This window comes from Petromyzon marinus, chromosome 26 (genome assembly GCF_048934315.1).
Source record: "Petromyzon marinus isolate PM22_M1 ecotype Great Lakes invasive population chromosome 26, UKy_Petmar_22M1.pri1.0, whole genome shotgun sequence".
Classification (NCBI taxonomy): domain Eukaryota; kingdom Metazoa; phylum Chordata; class Hyperoartia; order Petromyzontiformes; family Petromyzontidae; genus Petromyzon; species Petromyzon marinus.
In genome coordinates, this window is record NC_133692.1 from 9,003,828 (window position 1) to 9,026,559 (window position 22,732).

General features: G+C 42.8%; 1 protein-coding gene, 5 non-coding genes and 1 pseudogene across 6 annotated transcripts in view; 1 reads left to right on the forward strand and 6 right to left on the reverse strand.

Moving 5' to 3' along the window:
* Positions 1-6,340, forward strand: part of METTL9 (methyltransferase 9, His-X-His N1(pi)-histidine) — a 30,306-nt gene extending 23,966 nt beyond the window's left edge. Inside the window, exons 5-6 of the mRNA XM_032960891.2 lie at positions 1,248-1,354; positions 2,258-6,340. Of these exons, the coding sequence (XP_032816782.1) occupies positions 1,248-1,354; positions 2,258-2,356 (206 nt within the window). The 3' untranslated portion in view covers positions 2,357-6,340. The remainder of the gene's footprint in view (positions 1-1,247; positions 1,355-2,257) is intronic.
* Positions 6,341-8,399: 2,059 nt separating this feature from the next.
* LOC116946398 (U1 spliceosomal RNA) lies at positions 8,400-8,563 on the reverse strand. Its single transcript, XR_004403556.1, has one exon. It is a non-coding gene; the product is annotated as a U1 spliceosomal RNA (small nuclear RNA).
* Positions 8,564-10,731: 2,168 nt separating this feature from the next.
* On the reverse strand, positions 10,732-10,881 carry LOC116946353 (U1 spliceosomal RNA; annotated as a pseudogene).
* A 2,132-nt stretch (positions 10,882-13,013) lies between these two features.
* Positions 13,014-13,177, reverse strand: LOC116946399 (U1 spliceosomal RNA). The gene has a single exon (XR_004403557.1). It is a non-coding gene; the product is annotated as a U1 spliceosomal RNA (small nuclear RNA).
* Positions 13,178-16,700: 3,523 nt separating this feature from the next.
* LOC116946400 (U1 spliceosomal RNA) lies at positions 16,701-16,864 on the reverse strand. The gene has a single exon (XR_004403558.1). It is a non-coding gene; the product is annotated as a U1 spliceosomal RNA (small nuclear RNA).
* A 2,190-nt stretch (positions 16,865-19,054) lies between these two features.
* LOC116946401 (U1 spliceosomal RNA) lies at positions 19,055-19,218 on the reverse strand. Its single transcript, XR_004403559.1, has one exon. It is a non-coding gene; the product is annotated as a U1 spliceosomal RNA (small nuclear RNA).
* Positions 19,219-22,404: 3,186 nt separating this feature from the next.
* LOC116946402 (U1 spliceosomal RNA) lies at positions 22,405-22,568 on the reverse strand. Its single transcript, XR_004403560.1, has one exon. It is a non-coding gene; the product is annotated as a U1 spliceosomal RNA (small nuclear RNA).
* Between the last annotated feature and the right edge of the window lie 164 nt (positions 22,569-22,732).

Consider the following 22,732-nt stretch of genomic DNA (forward strand, 5'->3'; position numbering starts at 1 on the left):
TCCGGAAGTGACTGCAAATGTAATGTGTCAAGGAGGTCCACACGTCCGTTGCTTGAGAGGTACTTTGTTGTTCCAACAGTTCTTCACACCAGGCGTGCGCTCGTTTTCCAAACCGTTCTGCCGCACGTCTCTCTCTTGCGCAAGGGAGGGGGGGGTTACCCAGAGGTGGGCAGGTGGAGATGCTGGCCATGGGGGAAACCACCGTTCTACGACGGTTACTTCCGCTGGTATACTATAATTGGACATACAAATCATTGTTGATGTCATCTGTCACCTGCTTGAACACAGTGAAGGTTGGCATGGTCGTAATGGTCAGTGTCGTTTATGCCACCGCACTTGACCATCGCTTCCTTCTACCAAAAACTTAAAATACTTGTCAATAACGTTGCCTTAATAGGACGATTATATCATGGAAGACAACATATGTGAAACTTCCTTCTGCTAGATGACTGCTATTTCACAATTAACACCTAATCCTCCATGGTTTGCCCATAAGACAATGACACTTTTATTTTGAACTAAACTTGGGTTCACTTTCACAAGGCTGGATGGAGGCTTCAATCACTTAAGTCCTTTGATACATTATATTTCGTCATCAGGCCTAGCTGTTGCAGAGGGAACGCACAGATTGTAGTCCACAATGGCGATGTTAAGCCAGTGACACATCATATCTGGCCACAGGCATGGTTGCACTCGTTTATGTGTCTAGCCAATCAAGAAGCTCGTGACGCCAACCACAACTCAACCCTGAATGCCTTCCCGTTGCAGTGGGGAAGTGAACGCAGTGTCATAATGTGCGTGGGCACAATGTGGTTTGGCTGATGAAACTTCGTTAGATAAGTACTCTTTACAAGCCAGCTTAAAATGTTGTAGTCATTGTTTTCATGTGCATACAGTTTCTGAATTTAATTGCATGTGGAGCGGTGGTACAGTGGTTTGCACACGTGCGGGCATGACCCTGGAGGAAGAGGGTGTGTTTGTATGCGCTGCGTGACGAACCTGGCGACGCGAATTCGATTTCCCGCTCACGGCCAACACCAGTGACGATTATCTGAACTGCTCTTGGGCCTCCCCGAGGTCGACTCGGCTTCAAATGAGTACCTGGTGCGGTGTGTAAACATCGTCACTAGGGAGACAAATGCGGCCAAGCGTGGTGCTGGCCCTCAGGTACTCGCCAACAGCACTTTCCCCAACAGTCTGTTAAGGCTACACGGGGGATGTTTGTGTATCTGTGTGTGTGTGCACAGGTGGGCGATGGGAACAGCCAAGTGAGTGCGTGCCAGTGCATGGGGATTCGTGGGAAGAGCAGCTCAACAGCCTTGTGATCGATGTCCTTGAGCCGAACGGCTTTCAGGTTTGGCCCCAGCACCAATCTTAACCCTGCTTGGTACCACTGCATCATCATTACTTAAAGTATGGAACAACGCAAATAACAATTTGGTGCTACATTATTCATCAAGGCAATATCATTACATGACATTGCAGCAGTTGAAGTCTGCTAATTTAAATAAAAATATTTTCACCTTTCCAATCCAAGCTCCTGTTATCCCCCCAGTGTCCACTTAGATACTCCCTCTGCCACACGTATGATATGTATGATGTGGTGCATGTAAGAGAGTCTTTAGCACACTGCGCTATGCACCCGGCAGCCCGAGTTTGATTCTCACTCATTGCCAACATCATTGATGAACATATTAACCGGCCCTGGGCCTATCCTAGATCGACTCAGCCTTAATAGTCCCTGGTGCGGTGTGTAAACATCAGTAGTATTGGAGAGATGAAGATGGCCGGGTGTGGTGCTGGCCACCCACTCCTTCGTTACACCCTTTTCATATTTTATTCCACTTGAATATTTGATCTGGCGGCAGTGTGTTAAACTTTATTACAGTATACTGTACATTTTGTATCGACTTAAGCCGACTGATAAATATATCCAGGTTTGCTCTGTGGAAAAGGTGACAACCCTAGCCCTGTCTAAGGTGTATTTAACAGTCAAATTGTGTTTTTAACGTACAGTATGTATATTCTTTAACCCACGTTCTCTTCCTCTCGGCGGTGTAATTCTAAGTATACATCGCTCCATGATTCGTTGCACACTTTTTGTATTTTGTTCCATTTTCTTTGTCAGTTTTCATGTCGACAATGCACGTGCCATCGCTGGCAGTGTACACTGATTGTTAATGTTCTTCAGGTACATCGGTACACCAAATGACGTGGTGGTGATGGTGGTGTTTGTTTGTTGTTCTACTGTACGAAGGTGGAGAGCTTCACACGTGTGCCGTACCTATGCGAAGGGGACCTCTACAATGACCACTATGTTCTGGATGATGCTGTGCTGGTGCTGAAGCCTGTTTGATACAACAGATGTCACCAGATACCAGGACACACACATATATAAAGTACCTATGTGGAGACTTGTATACACGTGCTCATGTGCTGTTTCAAGCATAAATGCTGGTATTAATATGCTTGACTTGTCTTCCTTATTCCTAAATTTAAACTCTGTATTTTCATTGACTAGAACTGGAATGTACAGTAATAAGGTCAGATGCTTTGTCTCCAAATACATCTGATACAACTTTAAAATAAGAGAGTATGGGATTGCATTGGCAGGGATGTAAAAGCACAAATCGCAAAACTTTCAACGCAAGTGAACATGGACACTAATATCTACTACTATCAATAGCAGTAGATAGTAGTGTCCTACTACTATCGTAGTAGTACACTACTATCTATCTGCCGACTCTGTTGTGAAGAAATGCTACTATCTGAAATAAGTCTGCTATATTTTTAGTCTATGGCTTTGTTAAACACAAAAGAGGTGAAATGTTTTAATTAGTTACTGAAAGGTTGCCAGGTGGCACAGAGTGCTTGGTGTCCATGTTAGAGCACTGAGCGAGCAATTCTAAGTCACGTGTAATTCAACCAAATTCACATTTAAAGTGAGCTAATGGTGTTATGGTAGTGATCCAGGTGGCGTGCAGATTGCAGAGCCACACCGTGTTCAGTGCGAGTCGTTTTGACTGCAGTACTATAACATTGTGATAAGCATGTGATTCTGCCCCCTGGCTGCGGGAAGTGAATAACACAAATTGTAACTTCAGAGTCATCTTGGAAAGGTCAGTGCATTACTTAGAAATGGAATCAGAATCGGTGGAAACCTCCCAGCCAATGGGAAACATGGCTATGCCTGTCTGTATAAGGCAGTATAGAAAATAAGTTTATTTTTTAACGATGTTGTTGTTGCCGCCCTTGTTTGTGGGCTTACTCCAGGCACTCCTTTTTTTCCCCATTGGCCAAAAACAGGATAAAAATGTAATAGGCCAAACTTCTGAAAAGTTATCAAAGTTTCGGGAATGTGAGCTTTATTTATGCAGGAGGATTAATTATAATGTTGTAGACAATAAGATATATTACTTACACTAAATAGTAATAACATAAATCTTATGGAAAAATGGCTCAGGAAATTTGTATTGCATGCATACAAGATATGTGATGAGGAATTTACATTTTTCTACAGAACTTTGTATGCTTTTCTAAAATGGTGAAGAAAGTTCAAATTCCATTTGGCAAATGTGTCCAAACATTAAGATGACAGAAGTCCTTCTACGAAACAACAATGCCAGACCGCCACACAAGAGCCTGAAGAACAGAGACCATTGGAACGTTCAAGTGGACTGTGTTGCCCGATCTACCGTATACCCCAGATCTGGAATAAAATGTCTACAGTCAAACATTGGCGTCTGTTTCACATTCGCAAGTGCATAGAAAGATTACAGATTATGTTAAATAATCCAAGTTAAAACTATCGATGTCAGTTCAGAGACAACTTCCAGATGAATGTGTTTACAATCACCAAATGTACTTCGGGAAGGGGTGGCAGAACATTTCACGACAAAGAATTAGTAAAATGTGGAGGAATAACGTTTTAAGTATTTTGAATGAAAATAACAATTGTAGTGCAGTGGTGGTCACTGATAAACTCTCCATGTTGTAACAAAAGTGGATGTTGTAATAACTTCCCAGACATCTTGAAGGAAGAAATGATTTGACATTGTGGCATAAAAATTTTGATTTAAAGCTTTCGTGACTGCAGGGATTCATATTCTTGGTTCTTTCGGTAAAGTCACGTAGAAGGGAAACAATAAAATAATACAAATATAAAAAACAATAAAATTATCACGACGTTTCGACTGCAACCCAAGCAATCATCATCAGGTGTGAAAACCAAAGGAAGAAAATTTGAAATTGTATTGTGGTTTCACACCTGATGATGATTGCTGATGAAATTTCAAATTTTCTTGCTGTGGTTTTCACACCTGATGATGATTGCTTGTGTTGCAGTCGAAACGTCGTGAGAATTTTATTGTTTTTATATTTTTATTATTTTATTGTTTCCCTTCTACGTGACTTTACCGAAAGAACCGATAATATTGTGGCATTAGTGGGCTTTTTGATATCGGGTGTTTCCTTGAAAAATGCATTAAAGCACTAAATGACAATCTCTTACTCTTTGCTTCTTTCGGTAAAGTCACGTAGGTAGAAAAAAAAATACATCACGACGTTTCTAACGCAACACAAGCAATCGTCTTCAGGTGAAAAATCTCTTGATTAAATAATGTACGGTATTCTGCATAACTTAGTTGTCCATACTTGTCACCAGGCCACTTTGAAAGATAACTGTTTGGTTGAAGGGCGTCATTTTTAATCACTTGCACATCAGTGCATGTCAGTGTGATTATTGTGAGAGAGAAAAAAATGGGAGTATTAAAAAAAGAACATTTAAATTGACTGGAACTTGTTTTTTATTTATTAAATGCCTAATGATGAAGCATACCATCAAATTGTGCTCCCATATGCAAACTAAACCTCAAAGACCGATTTTAACTGTGCTTTTCATGCGAGTGGAGGAATTAAGTTTCCATTTGATGCTGCTGTATGTTTGTTGATAATACTCAACCAACCAGCGAATAAAAAAAAACGTGCTTTGTGTCGCCGGTCTTCCCCGTCCCCTCCTCCCCTCGTGAAGCCTTGCCGGCGGGGACAGGTAGGCTGCAATAGCCAACAACAACACTAATTAAGTTTTGGGACGATGAGTAGAGACTGCATTGTGTTCTGTCGTCCGGGGAAGTGGGCGACTCCACAACAGCTAAGCACCAGGGGGAGTTTGTGAAACGGCTAAACTTTTACTTCAAAAGTGGTCTTCAGAAGGGCAATTCCGTACCTGCAATAGTGATCGGAGATACCCTCCACATTCACGACACCCCAGCTCAATTCCTCACCATAAAGTTCGCCCCAAATCCAAATTGGGGATGTGCCTCGTGCTTTACCGTGCACGTGTGGTTCTGGGTCCAGTCCCTGATCACCATTGCCTTCTCTTAAGTAATAAAAAAACACACCTGGCTAACCGGTAGCAACTAGCAGTGTGCACGATTATACGCGTGATTCGCCACAGGCGAGACACCGGCTACATTTGTAACATTCGTTATCGGCAATGATTAATCTGTTCCCAATAAAAGCCTTTCCAAGTTGCAACCATCCTCCCATGATCCTGCACACGAGCTCATTTTCATGTCCACGGTGGACGTCATTCTTCTCGACCACCAATGCCATCATCGCTTCAAGCAACGTGTCCTGGCCAAGCCCACTTTAATTTCTTAAACGGTCAATATGATATGATATTAACCTAATCCACGTGTTAATATTTCCGACTCATTGTCATGCCTACTGTGCATATTCTCAATGGTTATTTGCAATCGTTCCATTTTCATCTCATCATCCATATGTCTTAAGAGGCAAAACACGTTATTTTGAAAATATACTTCCGAGCGCAAAGGCATGTTGGAAGGCGTTACATAATCCATAATTGTGCGTGATTTTTCTTCCTTTTAAATACATGCTGGTGGGCTCCCTAATAGAGGTAAGAGAATGTCACGATCATGAGACTTGGATTAGTGCAAAAAAATAAAATTATGACAACTCCAAATTGTAGCGTGCTGTTTCGATAACGCCATTTGTCTATCTAGGGATCGGCAAAAAACATTAATACATTGGTAACATCGAAGTTTTGATTCCAATAGATTGATGCTTTGGCATCGACAATGATCTCTCCGACAACAGAACATAGACGTTTTCCTTTCAATGTTTGGTTTTCAATGTTGGGGTTTTCACACTGAAAAAGAGGCCGTACTTTATATTTAAAAAATCTTTGATGGAAAAAAAAGCTGGTTCGTCTCCGAACGGCGTTGACAACGTGTATGTACTGTAGAGATATTCCAAGTTCATATTATTTTCTGGAGCGAAAAAAAAACAATAAAAAATCCCCATAATTATCATTAAATATGCATCGATGTGTATTTTTAATACGATTATTCAAAATATTGTTTTAATTTCAATATCCCATAGATTTTCTCATTATTATCGAGACGGTGGCCGGGTGGGTTTGTGCCAGCTTGCGAGGCACACGAATGTGGGTTCGAATCCAGCAACATTTTTTCATGTTTTTTTTGCAATTAACAGTCCAGTGTAAACTTTTTTTATTGCAAACAATTAGGATCGTTAAATAACCAGTGGACTTTTACTCAGGCGACCTGGGTTCAAATGTGGCCTTTTAATGTATACAGTACATATATTTTAATTATACAACTTACATAATGATGGATGCGGAACAACACACGACACTTCAAACAAGGTGCGTGGTTTACAGTTAAGTGCATAATGTGGATGTACCAACATGTACGTGTCTCTGCACAAATAACAGGTGCAGTTACAGAGATCACAGGATTAAAGCGACAAGGAGGAGGAACGTGGATAACAACGAGACATTAAAAGATGTAGATTCTATTTGCAAAATGATAACCAAAACTTTTGTCACCACGAGGGGGCGCTGTTTAATTATATATTTTTCTGTTTAAGCAGAATTTAAAGTTTACACTGGTTTGCCAACACATTTTAGCTGTAAGCCATGGTTTTACCCCAAATCAAAGCGAAACTAACCACCGAGACATAAAAAGCACAATAAGAACGGTAAATTGGTCACTTTGTGCAATATCTTCATCAAACAAAGTTTTGAGAGCAATTGCAAAGTTAAATATTAATTCAGGAATGATCGCACAGTCAGTACTTAGTTTCACAGTGATTTTACGAAAAATAATACCTTGCAGCACAAATACATTGGTAAATCAATATATGTGCTTCTAAATCACCATTGTAAAGAGGCAAATAGTGATATGGTTATGCTTTAAACCTGACAATAGTAAGATTTATATTTTGCTCTGTAGTTCTGGAAGGTTTCAGTCATGTAATATATGGCATTTCTGAAGAAAATACACGTCCTCCTGGAGGAAGAGTGGACATTGCAGCGTTATGTCTTGCCTGCTATCGCCCCAGATCCCCTCTCAAATGCAAAGATGCCACAGCTTACCTAATTTGACTGCTTATTGTTTTTTGGCATCTGGCATATCCCTAACCAACAATGAGTAAGCGTTTACGCTCCATCAGGTCGAGAAACCTATCGGCACTGAGGGTCAGAGGAAAACACTGAAAGGCCTTATTTGAGAGGGAACATCCTCTTGAAATGTGTCAATTGAGACATCATTTAGTGACAGCTCTTTATTGAATATTGATTTAAAGCTTTCGTGACTGCAGTGATTCATATTCTTGGTTCTTTCGTAAAGTCACGTAGAAGGAAAACAACAAAATAATAAAATATATAAAACAATAAAATTCTCACGACGTTTCGACTGCAACACAAGCAGTCATCATCAGGTGTGAAAACCAACGGCAAGAACATTTGGTTTTCACACCTGATGACGACTGCTTGTGTTGCAGTCGAAACGTCGTGAGAATTTTATTGTTTTATATATTTTATTATTTTGTTTCCCTTCAACGTGACTTTACCGAAAGAACCAAGAATATAGCTGTTTATTGCTTCTGAGCCAGCTCATCCAGATTTCTTTGCCATCGATTATTCTGCTTCCTTACCCTCAACTTGCTCTGCCCAGTGATAAGCGTCCTTATCCTTCTGTCCGTGCCTCCCACGTTCTGGCAGCAGGTGCTTCCCGGCACTCCCTGTCATGTCGAAGGGCCTCCTCGGTGACTGTCGCAACCCCCTTTCCGAGTTTACATTTCCAATTTCTTACATTGACATGCCACCCCCACAGCATCGCTTGTCAAGATTTCGCTGACGCAAATTAAATCTCTAGCCCCGCCCACTGACCTTTGGGCCAGACCCATCTCAAACCTTTATAACTTCGCAGCGCTCCCACCATAATTCTATTCTCTCCCGCTACATCTTTCACCTGATGACGATCGAAACGTGATATTGTGATTTGTTCTATAGACGTGGCTTTGCCTAAAGACCCAAGGAATATAGTGTAATCTCATTTTCGTTTAACTTTCGGGGGATAGCGCGAACGCAGTCCCCCAGTACCACAAATTATACAGTCGAGTTTCCCGCATTTGGGGAAATCGCAGGGGTCAACCCACCCGCAGTGCAATGGATGAGCCTCGCCCTGGGAGGACCACCTAAGTGATCATGGTGCCTCCCCTGTCAGGTAAGTATGAGTTGGGTTGCTCCCACTATCCCTATATGACCCAGAATCCTGTACCTTTACTCTATGGGCCCTCGTAAAAAATTTAAGTGGTGATAATTGAAATCTTGAAATATGTCAAATTATTAAACACTGTCATTATACAATAATAATAAAATGTTATTCAAACATACACTAGTTTGAAAAGGTAACATTTATGTTAACTGAAAGCAGTTTACGAATGTAATCTATGAAGGCATTCTGGGAACTGTTGGTTCGAGTAGAGTTGCCATTTTAGAGGTTTTAGCTTCGGTTACGGAACTAATTATATATTTTTTGTTATATCCCACAACTATAACAAGGGAACATTCTTATTACCATAACCATCATAAACCGATAGAACTCATAGCCATTGACAGCAAACTTTCAGGCTTCGCTATGAATTCACATGTCCGCAATGGCCATTTCACCCACGATGCGCCCGTCAGAGAAGCAGGGTGACCAGCAGAGGGCAGTGCATCGCGATTGTTGGACTGTGTGCACAAAGAACCACGCAGGAGTACGGGAATCCCCCGCAATTTCACTAAACAAAATAAGTAACATTAAAAAACTTTTTTTTAAACACGCTTTAATGAAATGTACCGTACGAGTGATGGCAGAATTCCACGACTCCAGGAAGTGCCCCGAAGCTTGACACAACGTAATGGACCGTGGGCAATTACAGCCAACGTGAGTTGAGCGTGGACAATTAGAGCCAAGCCGAAACATAACAAATAAAAAAGAATGTTTAAAAATATGTTGTTATGTTTTATGATAGAATATAGTATTGTCATCAGTATGACATACGTATACTAAGTTTACAGTCGATACGACATTGGGAAGTGGGTTAAAATAGAGTGACAAGATTTGAGGATACAACAACAACAGAGTGAAACACGTTCCTTCGGAGTGGGCAGGTAGGAACTTGGTTGGACAGCTCATTCGTGCGATCCGTGTTGGATACCGTAGTCGTGTTGGAGGTTGTAGCTGTTACTATTGCAATCTGATGATGATTCTTGATTTATTGCTGACGTTGGATCTTTAAGTTCATGCTGCTGCTGCAGCAGGTCGCGCCTGTGCTGTGACGCCGCCTCCTGCGTGTACCACGCGCGCCAATCCACCTGGCCCTGCTCCTTGAACGGCCACGATGCTGTCGTGATCGCGCACCACGGTGCACGATGTTGAGCAGTCGTAGCAGTTCTGTGGCTGCGGCCCACAAGGACCCTGGCGATCGCCACCGGCGTGCTCGCCGGGTCGGCGCGCACGACCCGGGCCACCACCGCGATGCTATTGGCGTTGCGCGACTGCCACCACCCCCCCTACCCCCGCGCAGCCATTGAGTCTAACAGCATGGCAGTCGACCTTGGTGGGCACGTGGCGTGAACCATGACCATATGATTTGCGTATTTGCGTACGGAGGATATCATACTTTGTTCAAGCTAAAAACAACACTCACCAAATACGGGTAAAAAATTAGTGCCGAAATTCAAATTATGCGGGTGGAATTCCGGATATGCACGAGAGACAGACAAATAATCCCTGGTGAGCAGTATGGAACCTGTTGTTCCTACCTGTATTAAAATATAGCCATAGTAATTACGAGCGTGGCAGTCGTTACACTCGCAGCGCGGAAATGTTGGAGAAATAAAGCTCTACTCCCGTGAAAATGGATGTCTCCAAGGAGCTTATTTACACCTCTATGCACCTGGACCCTGTGCCTCACTCAATGGACAATCCTGAAGCGGTTCAATTACAATAATGAAATACATTAATCGATGATTGAATTGATTCATAATCGGTTTCTTTGGGGGTAAGTCATGGAAAAATGTGTTGTAAACTCTTACGACATACATTTCCACGTCGTGAAAGCCGATGCATATAAAACATGATCAATATTAATTTGCAAAGCGAACTTATTTATCGTAAACATTTCTTTAATTAAACTTAGCTGAAAGCATATTTGTGAGTAAGCCTCTTTAAAAGGCTTTATGGATAACGTCTCAATGTACTGAGTTTCTTCTCACGGTGTAATATGCGTGTTTAAACCAGCATGTCTTCAGCAGTCTTCAAACTTTACACTGGATGATATAATAACGAACAAACATGGCTTTCTAACAAAAGGCTGCAAACGGCAAAACACGTCGTGGATGTTCCATAACAATAGAGGATATGCCTTTCTTTCAAATTATACAGTCGAGTTTCCCGCATTTGGGGAAATCGCAGGGGTCAACCCACCCGCAGTGCAATGGATGAGCCTCGCCCTGGGAGGACCACCTAAGTGATCATGGTGCCTCCCCTGTCAGGTAAGTATGAGTTGGGTTGCTCCCACTATCCCTATATGACCCAGAATCCTGTACCTTTACTCTATGGGCCCTCGTAAAAAATTTAAGTGGTGATAATTGAAATCTTGAAATATGTCAAATTATTAAACACTGCATTATACAATAAGAATAAAATGTCATTCAAACATACACTAGTTTGAAAAGGTAACACATATGTTAACTGAATGAAATCTATAAAGGCATTCTGGGAACTGTTGGTTCGAGTAGAGTTGCCATTTTAGAGGTTTTAGCTTCGGTTACGGAACTAATTATATTTTTTTGTTATACCCCACAACTATAACAAGGGAACATTCTTATTACCATAACCATCATAAACCGATAGAACTCATAGCCATTGACAGCAGACTTTCAGGCTTCGCTATGAATTCACATGCCCGCAATGGCCATTTCATCCACTATGCGCTCGTCAGAGAAGCAGGGTGACCAGCAGAGGGCAGTGCATCGCGATTGTTGGACTGTGTGCACAAAGAACTACGCAGGAGAACAGGAATCCCCCGCAATTTCACAAAAAAATAAGTAACATTAAAAAAAATTTAAACACGCTTTAATGAAATGTACCGTACGAGTGATGGCAGAATTCCACGACTCCAGGAAGTGCCCCGAAGCTTGGCACAACGTAATGGACCGTGGGCAATTACAGCCAACGTGAGTTGAGCGTGGACAATAAGTGCCAAGCCGAAACATAACATATAAAAAATAATGTTTAAAAATATGCTGTTATATTTTATGATAGAAAATAGTATTGTCATCAGTATGACATACGTATACTAAGTTTACAGTCGATACGACATTGGGAAGTGGGTTAAAATAGAGTGACAAGATTTGAGGATACAACAACAGAGTTAAACACGTTCCTTCGGAGTGGGCAGGTAGGAACTTGGTTGGACAGCGCATTTGTGCGATCCGTGTTGGATACCGTAGTCGTGTTGGTGATTGTAGCTGTTACTATTGCAATCTGATGATGATTCTTGATTTATTGCTGACGTTGGATCTTTAAGTTCATGCTGCTGCTACTGCAGCAGGTCGCGCCTGTGCTGTGACGCCGCCTCCTGCGTGCACCACGCGCGCCAATCCACCTGGACCTGCTCCTTGAACGGCCACGATGCGCTCGTGATCGCGCACCACGGTGCACGATGTTGAGCAGTCGTAGCAGTTCTGTGGCTGCGGCCCACAAGGACCCTGGCGATCGCCACCGGCGTGCTCGCCGGGTCGGCGCGCACGACCCGGGCCACCACCGCGATGCTGTTGGCGTTGCGCGACTGCACCCCCCCTACCCCCGCGCAGCCATTGAGTCTAACAGCATGGCAGTCGACCTTGGTGGGCACGTGGCGTGGACCATGACCATATGATTTGCGTATTTGCGTACGGAGGATATCATACTTTGTTCAAGCTAAAAACAACACTCACCAAATACGGGTAAAAAAATTGTGCCGAAATTCCAATTATGCGGGTGGAATTCCGGATATGCACGAGAGACAGACAAATAATCCCTGGTGAGCAGTATGGAACCTGTTGTTCCTACCTGTATTAAAATATAGCCATAGTAATTACGAGCGTGGCAGTCGTTACACTCGCAGCGCGGAAATGTTGGAGAAATAAAGCTCTACTCCCGTGAAAATGGATGTCACCTGGACCCTGTGCCTCACTCAATGGGCAATCCTGAAGCGGTTGAATTACAATAATGAAATACATTCATCGATGATTGAATTGATTCATAATCGGTTTCTTTGGGGTAGGTCATGGAAAAATGTGTTGTAAACTCTTACGACAACACACATTTCCACGTCGTGAAAGCCGATGCATAGAAAACATGATCAATATTAATTTGCAAAGCGAACTTATTTATCGTAAACATTTCTTTAATTAAACTTAGCTGAAAGCATAATTGTGAGTAGGCCTCTTTAAAGGCATTATGGATAACGTCTCAATGTACTGAGTTTCTTCTCACGGTGTAATGCGTGTTTAAACCAGCATGTCTTCAAACTTTACACTGGATAATATAATAACGAACAAACATGGCTTTCTAACAAGAGCCTGCAAACAGCAAACACTTCGTGGATGTTTCATAACTACACTGCATATTATTTTCTTTTAAAATATTCGGGGGATAGCGCGAACGCAGTCCCCCAGTACCACAAATTATACAGTCGAGTTTCCCGCATTTGGGGAAATCGCAGGGGTCAACCCACCCGCAGTGCAATGGATGAGCCTCGCCCTGGGAGGACCACCTAAGTGATCATGGTGCCTCCCCTGTCAGGTAAGTATGAGTTGGGTTGCTCCCACTATCCCTATATGACCCAGAATCCTGTACCTTTACTCTATGGGCCCTCGTAAAAAATTTAAGTGGTGATAATTGAAATCTTGAAATATGTCAAATTATTAAACACTGCATTATACAATAAGAATAAAATGTCATTCAAACATACACTAGTTTGAAAAGGTAACACATATGTTAACTGAATGAAATCTATAAAGGCATTCTGGGAACTGTTGGTTCGAGTAGAGTTGCCATTTTAGAGGTTTTAGCTTCGGTTACGGAACTAATTATATATTTTGGTATATCCCACAACTATAACAAGGGAACATTCTTATTACCATAACCATCATAAACCGATAGAACTCATAGCCATTGACAGCAGACTTTCAGGCTTCGCTATGAATTCACATGTCCGCAATGGCCATTTCACCCACGATGCGCCCGTCAGAGAAGCAGGGTGACCAGCAGAGGGCAGTGCATCGCGATTGTTGGACTGTGTGCACAAAGCACCACGCAGGAGTACAGGAATCCCCCGCAATTTCACTAAAAAAATAAGTAATATTAAAAAAAATGTAAACACACTTTAATGAAATGTACCGTACGAGTGATGGCAGAAATCCACGACTCCAGGAAGTGGCCCCGAAGCTTGGCACAACGTAATGGACCGTGGGCAATTACAGCCAACGTGAGTTGAGCGTGGACAATTAGAGCCAAGCCGAAACATAACAAATAAAAAATAATGTTTAAAAATATGTTGTTATGTTTTATGATAGAATATAGTATTGTCATCAGTATGACATACGTATACTAAGTTTACAGTCGATACGACATTGGGAAGTGGGTTAAAATAGAGTGACAAGATTTGAGGATACAACAACAGAGTGAAACACGTTCCTTCGGAGTGGGCAGGTAGGAACTTGGTTGGACAGCGCATTCGTGCGATCCGTGTTGGATACCGTAGTCGTGTTGGTGATTGTAGCTGTTACTATTGCAATCTGATGATGATTCTTGATTTATTGCTGACGTTGGATCTTTAAGTTCATGCTGCTGCTGCAGCAGGTCGCGCCTGTGCTGTGACGCCGCCTCCTGCGTGCACCACGCGCGCCAATCCACCTGGACCTGCTCCTTGAACGGCCACGATGCGCTCGTGATCGCGCACCACGGTGCACGATGTTGAGCAGTCGTAGCAGTTCTGTGGCTGCGGCCCACAAGGACCCTGGCGATCGCCACCGGCGTGCTCGCCGGGTCGGCGCGCACGACCCGGGCCACCACCGCGATGCTGTTGGCGTTGCGCGACTGCCACCACCCCCCCCTACCCCCGCGCAGCCATTGAGTCTAACAGCATGGCAGTCGACCTTGGTGGGCACGTGGCGTGAACCATGACCATATGATTTGCGTATTTGCGTACGGAGGATATCATACTTTGTTCAAGCTAAAAACAACACTCACCACATACGGGTTAAAAACATAGTGCCGAAATTCCAATTATGCGGGTGGAATTCCGGATATGCACGACAGACAGACAAATAATCCCTGATGGGCAGTATGGAACCTGTTGTTCCTACCTGTATTAAAATATAGCCATAGTAATTACGAGCGTGGCAGTCGTTACACTCGCAGCGCGGAAATGTTGGAGAAATAAAGCTCTACTCCCGTGAAAATGGATGTCTCCAAGGAGCTTATTTACACCTCTATGCACCTGGACCCTGTACCTCACTCGATGGACAATCCTGAAGCGGTTCAATTACATTAATGAAATACATTAATCGATGATTGAATTGATTCATAATCATGGAAAAATGTGTTGTAAACTCTTACGACAACATACATTTCCACGTCGTGAAAGCCAATGCATAGAAAACATGATCAACATTAATTTGCAAAGCGAACTTATTTATCGTAAACATTTCTTTAATTAAACTTAGCTGAAAGCATAATTGTGAGTAAGCCTCTTTAAAGGCATTATGAATAACGTCTCAATGTACTGAGTTTCTTCTCACGGTGTAATATGCGTGCTTAAACCAGCATGTCTTCAGCAGTCTTCAAACTTTACACTGGATAATATAATTCATAATAAAGGTTTTTGGGTTAGATCGCGTTTATTTATAAATGTGTCATAACCCTCCACCACCCGACACGGCCAATCAGCAAAAAAAGTGTCACGTTGACAAAAGACAAATAATTCACTACTTCAGCCCACCGGTGTGTTGAAGAGTTAATCCACATTTACAGTTTGAGTACGACGTTTCGCTGGTAAATACATCCAGCATCATCGGGCAATTCGCCAGAATGGTAAAGCCCTCGCTTGCTCCTGGTTTTTATATAGAGCAGCAGGGTGACGTCATCACTTAACTCATATCAGGTGCAGTGATTAGAGGCGGAGGGGGGGGGGTATTGTAATTATATAATCGATTAGTAATCAGTCATTGGTTATGATTAGTAATGAGTTGTAGATTAGTAATTCTTTAAATGTAATGTGTATTATTTAATAATACGCTTCCAGGCCGCACTAAGCCGGTAGCTGTCAGAGCGATTAAAGTTATTCTTGTTCCTCTCAATTTAAATGGATTCTCTAATTAGTCTTTGCCAGTAATAATTAGTTTTACACACCACTGCAACATTGTCAAAATCAATTGAGTGTCCTTGTTGACAAGCATGTTCTGCCACTGCCGACAGTTGTGTTTGAGATAATTTAATATTTCTCTGATGTTCTTTTAGTCTTACGCTGATGTTACGTCCCGTCTGCCCAATGTAGCAGCTGCCACATGAACAATTAATCCGATATACACCTTCTGTTGATAGTTTAGGTAATGCATCTTTAGTGCAAGATACTAGTTTTTGAATTTTGTGTACTGTACCAAATCTTACTGTAATGTTTTGCTTTTGCAGAACACGGGCTAATTTGTCAGTTACTCCTGAGATATATGGAATTTTTATTGTTTTAACAATCTGGTCGCTTTCAGTAGTATTGCTTTGCGATCGTGATTTGGCATTCAGTGCTCTGTTAATTTGAGCATTATTGTAGCCATTCTGTCGTAGTGCGTCTTTAACGTGTTTAATCTCTCTCACTAGACTCTCACCATCTGACACTGTTTTGGCCCGATGTACGAGCGTCTTGATAAGAGAGGATTTCTGAGTTGGATGATGATGTGATTCTGCATTCAGATAGGCATCAGTGTGCGTTTGCTTTCTGTAAACGCTGTGTGTTATTTTACCGTTTAGGCCATGTCCAAGCAAAATATCTAGGAATGGAAGTGTGTTATTCACCTCCATTCCCATGGTGAACTGGATGGCCGGGTTTTGTGCATTGAGATGATGGCCAGACAACCAAAGCGTCATCCACATACCTAAACCAAAAGGATGGTTTTAATGTGCTCGAGGCAAGTGCTCTTATTTCAAAGTTTTCCATGTACAAATTTGCTATAGCAGGGGATAAAGGAGAACCCATTGCTGCTCCTTCCTTTTTAACAAGAGCCTGCAAACAGCAAAACACGCCGTGGATGTTTCACAACTACTTTCTTTCAAAATATTCGGGGGATAGCGCGAACGCAGTCCCCCAGTACCACAAATTATACAGTCGAGTTTCCCGCATTTGGGGAAATCGCAGGGGTCAACCCACCCGCAGTGCAATGGATGAGCCTCGCCCTGGGAGGACCACCTAAGTGATCATGGTGCCTCCCCTGTCAGGTAAGTATGAGTTGGGTTGCTACCACTATCCCTATATGTCCCAGAATCCTGTACCTTTACACTATGGGCCCTCGAAAAAATTTTAAGTGGTGATAATTGAAATATTGAAATTTGTCAAATTATTAAACACTGTCATTACACAATAATAATAAAATGTTATTCAAACATACACTAGTTTGAAAAGGTAACATTTATGTTAACTGAAAGCAGTTTACGAATGTAATCTATGAAGGCATTCTGGGAACTGTTGGTTCGAGTAGAGTTGCCATTTTAGAGGTTTTACCTTTGGTTGCGGAACTAATTATATATTTTTGTTATATCCCACAACTATAACAAGGGAACATTCTTATTACCATAACCTTATTACCATAACCATCATAAACCGATAGAACTCATAGCCATTGACAGCAGACTTCGCTATGAATTCACATGTCCGCAATGGCCATTTCACCCACGATGCGCCCGTCAGAGAAGCAGGGTGACCAGCAGAGGGCAGTGCATCGCGATTGTTGGACTGTGTGCACAAAGAACCACGCAGGAGTACAGGAATCCCCCGCAATTTCACTAAAAAAAATAAGTAACATTAAAAAACTTTTTTAAACACGCTTTAATGAAATGTACCGTACTAGTGATGGCAGAATTCCACGACTCCAGGAAGTGGCCCCGAAGCTTGGCACAACGTAATGGACCGTGGGCAATTACAGCCAACGTGAGTTGAGCGTGGACAATAAGAGCCAAGCCGAAACATATAAAAAAGAATGTTTAAAAATATGCTGTTATATTTTATGATATAAAATAGTATTGTCATCAGTATGACATACGTATACTAAGTTTACAGTCGATACGACATTGGGAAGTGGGTTAAAATACAGTTACAAGATTTGAGGATACAACAGAGTGAAAAACTTTCGTTCGGAGTGGGCAGGTAGGAACTTGGTTGGACAGCGCATTCGTGCGATCCGTATTGGATACCGTGGTCGTGTTGGAGGTTGTAGCTGTTACTATTGCAATCTGATGATGATTCTTGATTTATCGCTGACGTTGGATCTTTAAGTTCATGCTGCTGCAGCAGCAGGTCGCGCCTGTGCTGTGACGCCGCCTCCTGCGTGCACCACGCACGCCAATCCACCTGGACCTGCTCCTTGAACGGCACGATGCTGTCGTGATCGCGCACCACGGTGCACGATGTTGAGCAATCGTAGCAGTTCTGTGGCTGCGGCCCACAAGGACCCTGGCGATCGCCACCGGCGTGCTCGCCGGGTCGGCGCGCACGACCCGGGCCACCACCGCGATGCTGTTGGCGTTGTGCGACTGCCACCACCCCCCCAACCCCCGCGCAGCCATTGAGTCTAACAGCATGGCAGTCGACCTTGGTGGGCACGTGGCGTAGACCATGACCATATGATTTGCGTATTTGCGTACGGAGGATATCATACCTTGTTCAAGCTAAAAACAACACTCACCAAATACGGGAAAAAAATTAGTGCCGAAATTCCAATTATGCGGGTGGAATTCCGGATATGCACGACAGACAGACAGACAAATAATCCCTGGTGGGCAGTATGGAACCTGTTGTTCCTCCCTGTATTAAAATATAGCCATAGTAATTACGAGCGTGGCAGTCGTTACACTCGCAGCACGGGAATGTTGGAGAAATAAAGTTCTACTCCCGTGAAAATGGATGTCTCCAAGGAGCTTATTTACACCTCTATGCACCTGGACCCTGTGCGTCACTCAATGGACAATCCTGAAGCGGTTCAATTACAATAATGAAATACATTAATCGATGATTGAATTGATTCATAATCGGTTTCTTTGGGGGTAGGTCATGGAAAAATGTGTTGTAAACTCTTACGACAACATACATTTCCAAGTCGTGAAAGCCGATGCATAGAAAACATGATCAATTTTAATTTGCAAAGCGAACTTATTTATCGTAAACATTTCTTTAATTAAACTTAGCTGAAAGCATAATTGTGAGTAAGCCTCTTTAAAGGCATTATGGATAACGTCTCAATGTACTGAGTTTCTTCTCACGGTGTAATATGCGTGTTTAAACCAGCATGTCTGCAGCAGCCTTCATACACTGGATGATATAATAACGAACAAACATGGCTTTCTAACAAGAGGCTGCAAACGGCAAAACACGTGGTGGATGTTTCATAACAATACAGGATAGTCCTTTCTTTCAAAATATTCGGGGGATAGCGCGAACGCAGTCCCCCAGTACCACAAATTATACAGTCGAGTTTCCCGCATTTGGGGAAATCGCAGGGGTCAACCCACCCGCAGTGCAATGGATGAGCCTCGCCCTGGGAGGACCACCTAAGTGATCATGGTGCCTCCCCTGTCAGGTAAGTATGAGTTGGGTTGCTCCCACTATCCCTATATGACCCAGAATCCTGTACCTTTACTCTATGGGTCCTCGTAAAGCTCTTAAGTGGTGATAATAGAAAATGTTAAATTATTAAACACCGTCGTTTTCCAACATAAAATAGCTCCTAAGTAAAACAAATACTAGTTTGAAAAGTCGACATTTAGGTTAGCTGGAAGCACAGTTTACGAATAAAATTTTGAATGGCATTCTGGGTAATGTTGACTAAAAGTAGTTGCTATTTTAGAGGGTTTACCCTCAGTTACGGAAGTAATTGTATTCTTCAGGTTTTTTATATGCCACAACCAAACCAAGGCACCGTTCTTATTATCATAAACATTATCATAAACCGTTAAAATGCATATCCATTAACAGCAGATTTTTAGAATTCATAGCCATTGACAGCAGACATTTAGGCTTGGCTATCAGTTCACATGTCCGCCATAGCCATTTCACCCGAGATGCGCCCGTGAAATAAGCAGGGATTCGGGGTGAGCAGCAGAGGGCAGTGCATCGTGATTGTTGGACCGTGTGCACAAAGAACCGATCAACGCCGTCCAGGAATCCGCCCCGCTATTTAACTCTAAATTACTTCAAGCGAACTCGAAGTTCTCATCAACGTTGGAATCAGAGGTTGCGCTGCCTTTCAGGCCAGTGCAACGTCTGCCAGTATCACCGCCTGCCGTGATCTCACCATTCCAGCCAGATTCATCGCAGGTGCCGTTCGCTTTCATCTTCCCGCCCGGTCAGCTGGGCAGCGGCTGGCCGAGGGGGTGAGTGTGGCGCCGACCCCCAGGTGTCTGGGTCTTTGTTGGTTGGCGGTGAGGTTTGTTTAATCTCCTGAGACTCCTCCATCAGCGCAGATTCCTCAGCTTTGTTCCCTTCTTCCTGAGCATCTGAGGGCACCGCTGACCAACATGATCATGGAGTCCATAATAAAGGTTTTTGGGTTAGATCGCGTTATTTATAAATGTGTCGTAACCCTCCACCACCCGACACGGCCAATCAGCCAAAAAGTGTCACGTTGACAAAAGACAATTAGTTCACGACTTTAGCCCACCGGTGTGTTGAAGAGTGAATCCACAACATTTACAGTTTGAGTACGACGTTTCGCTGGTAATTACATCCAGCATCATCGGGCAATTCGCCATGATGGTAAAGCCTTCACTTGCTCCCGGTCCTAAAGGTATTGTGGTGGATAACGTTGGCTCTATGTGTTTGGTTAATTGTGTTGAATTTATTCTTTGGTTCTTTCGGTAAAGTCACGTAGAAATAAAAAAATAATAAATTACATAATATCATACGACGTTTCGATTGCAAAGCAAGCAATCATCATCAGGTACAAATGAAAGAGAAACAAACCTAGTGAACTTAGAAATATAATGCAACACAGGGCAGAAAGTCGGCTGACACAGCAGTCAACACCCTACCTGGTTGATTACGTCCAAGAGACACAGAACCGGAGACGCATACACAGACACACAAGCGGAACGAGTTAACACAGAGACAGAGAGAGACACGCATGGGCACACAGAGAAACAACGTCTCTGTGTCGAGGCCTTAAATAGCTAGAGTGGGGGTACAGAGAGAGGGGGGGGGGGGTTAGAAGAATTAGCATGTCAATAGGAGATCTCACAATGAGAGATCCACCGCCAACGCTGAGGGGAGACAGAGACGGAGGCAACACTAAATCAAACTAACTTAGTAAAATTTGGAAATGTAATGTAATGCGACACAGAGTCGGTCAACACACAATCAACACATGGCCTGGTCGATTACGCACTCCAAAGATTGCTCAATTAGAAGTTAAGTGTGAAATTTGGGAGAGAGACAAGGCACAGACATGGAGACACAAAGACAGACACACAAGCAGAGAGAGACAACGACACAGATACATTTGGGAGAGAGACAAGGCACAGACATGGAGACACAAAGACAGATACATAAGCAGAGAGAGACAACAACGAGACACAGAGAGAGAGTATAAAACAAACTTTAAACCTCCCCGTAGAGGTGGTTCAAACTTGATTTGACGCTTTCGTGACTGCACGAATTATTCTTTGGTTCTTTCGGTAAAGTCACGTAGAAATATTTTTTTTTAACCTAATTTTCTATTTCTACGTGATTTTACCAAAAGAACCAAATAATAATTCCTGCAGTCACGAAAGCGTCAAATCAAGTTTGTGCTGAATTTGTTTTCACGGTGTATGTAGGAATACCATAAAATTATATTAAAACAAATCAATCACGACGTTTCGACCGCAACACAAGCGATCTTCATCAGGCGTAAAAAAACAAATCACGGAGGAAAATACAACAAGAAGATGAGAGACGAGAATTCCTACATACGTGACTTTACTGGAAAAAAAACCGAATGAGTAATGTATGCAGTCACGAAAGCTTTAATTCTTTACTAACACACTTCTACGGAGAAGTCACCTTTGTAATTCTGTCCTAAACTTATTGTGCCCCCTTACATTTCCCTGCCCCTCCCCCCCACCTCTGCTGCGTTGCAGCAGCCCGTGCTTCCTCCTGCTCCTCCCCCCGCTTCTGCGGCTGTGCCCCCTTTCTCTCTGGCCCCTCCCCCCACCTTCACTTCTTATTTAAGGCTTCTGTTCATCCGACTCTTTTTCCTTGCTTCTCTGTCCGTCCTTGCCTCTTGGAGTCTCTGTAAATGTATTTCTGACTTGTACCTCGTATTTGTTCACTCTGTCTATGCTGGTATGTTCAATGCAGAGGTTGAACACGAAATTGAACACTCTTCTGAAATTCGTGGTCCGCCAGGTAAGTGTCTAACTATGTTGTTGACCTGACTGGTTGTGCATCACATATTTTTTCCAAGGTTTGTTGAATTCTCGTCTCTCATCTTCTTGTTGTATTTACCTCCGTGATTTGTTTTTTTAACGCCTGATGAAGATCGCTTGTGTTGCGGTCGAAACGTCGTGATTGATTTGGTTTAATATAATTTTATGGTATTCCTACATGAGTAATGTATGCAGTCATGAATTTTAATTCTAACGGTGTAATTTGTGTGTTAAACCTGCAGGTGCTCAAATTTTACAACGGATAATGTAATCATTTACAAACATGGCTTTCTAACAAGAGGCTGCAAACGGCAAAACACATGGTGGATCTTCCATAACTATACAGAATTTTTCTTTCTTTCAAAATATTCGGGGGATAGCGCGAACGCAGTCCCCCAGTACCACAAATTATACAGTCGAGTTTCCCGCATTTGGGGAAATCGCAGGGGTCAACCCACCCGCAGTGCAATGGATGAGCCTCGCCCTGGGAGGACCACCTAAGTGATCATGGTGCCTCCCCTGTCAGGTAAGTATGAGTTGGGTTGCTCCCACTATCCCTATATGAAGCAGAATCCTGTACCTCTACTCTATGGGCCCTCGTAAAGTTTTCAAGTGGTGATAATTGAAAATGTTAAATTATTAAACACCGCCGTTTTCCAACATAAAATAGCATCTAATAAAACATACACTAGTTAGGA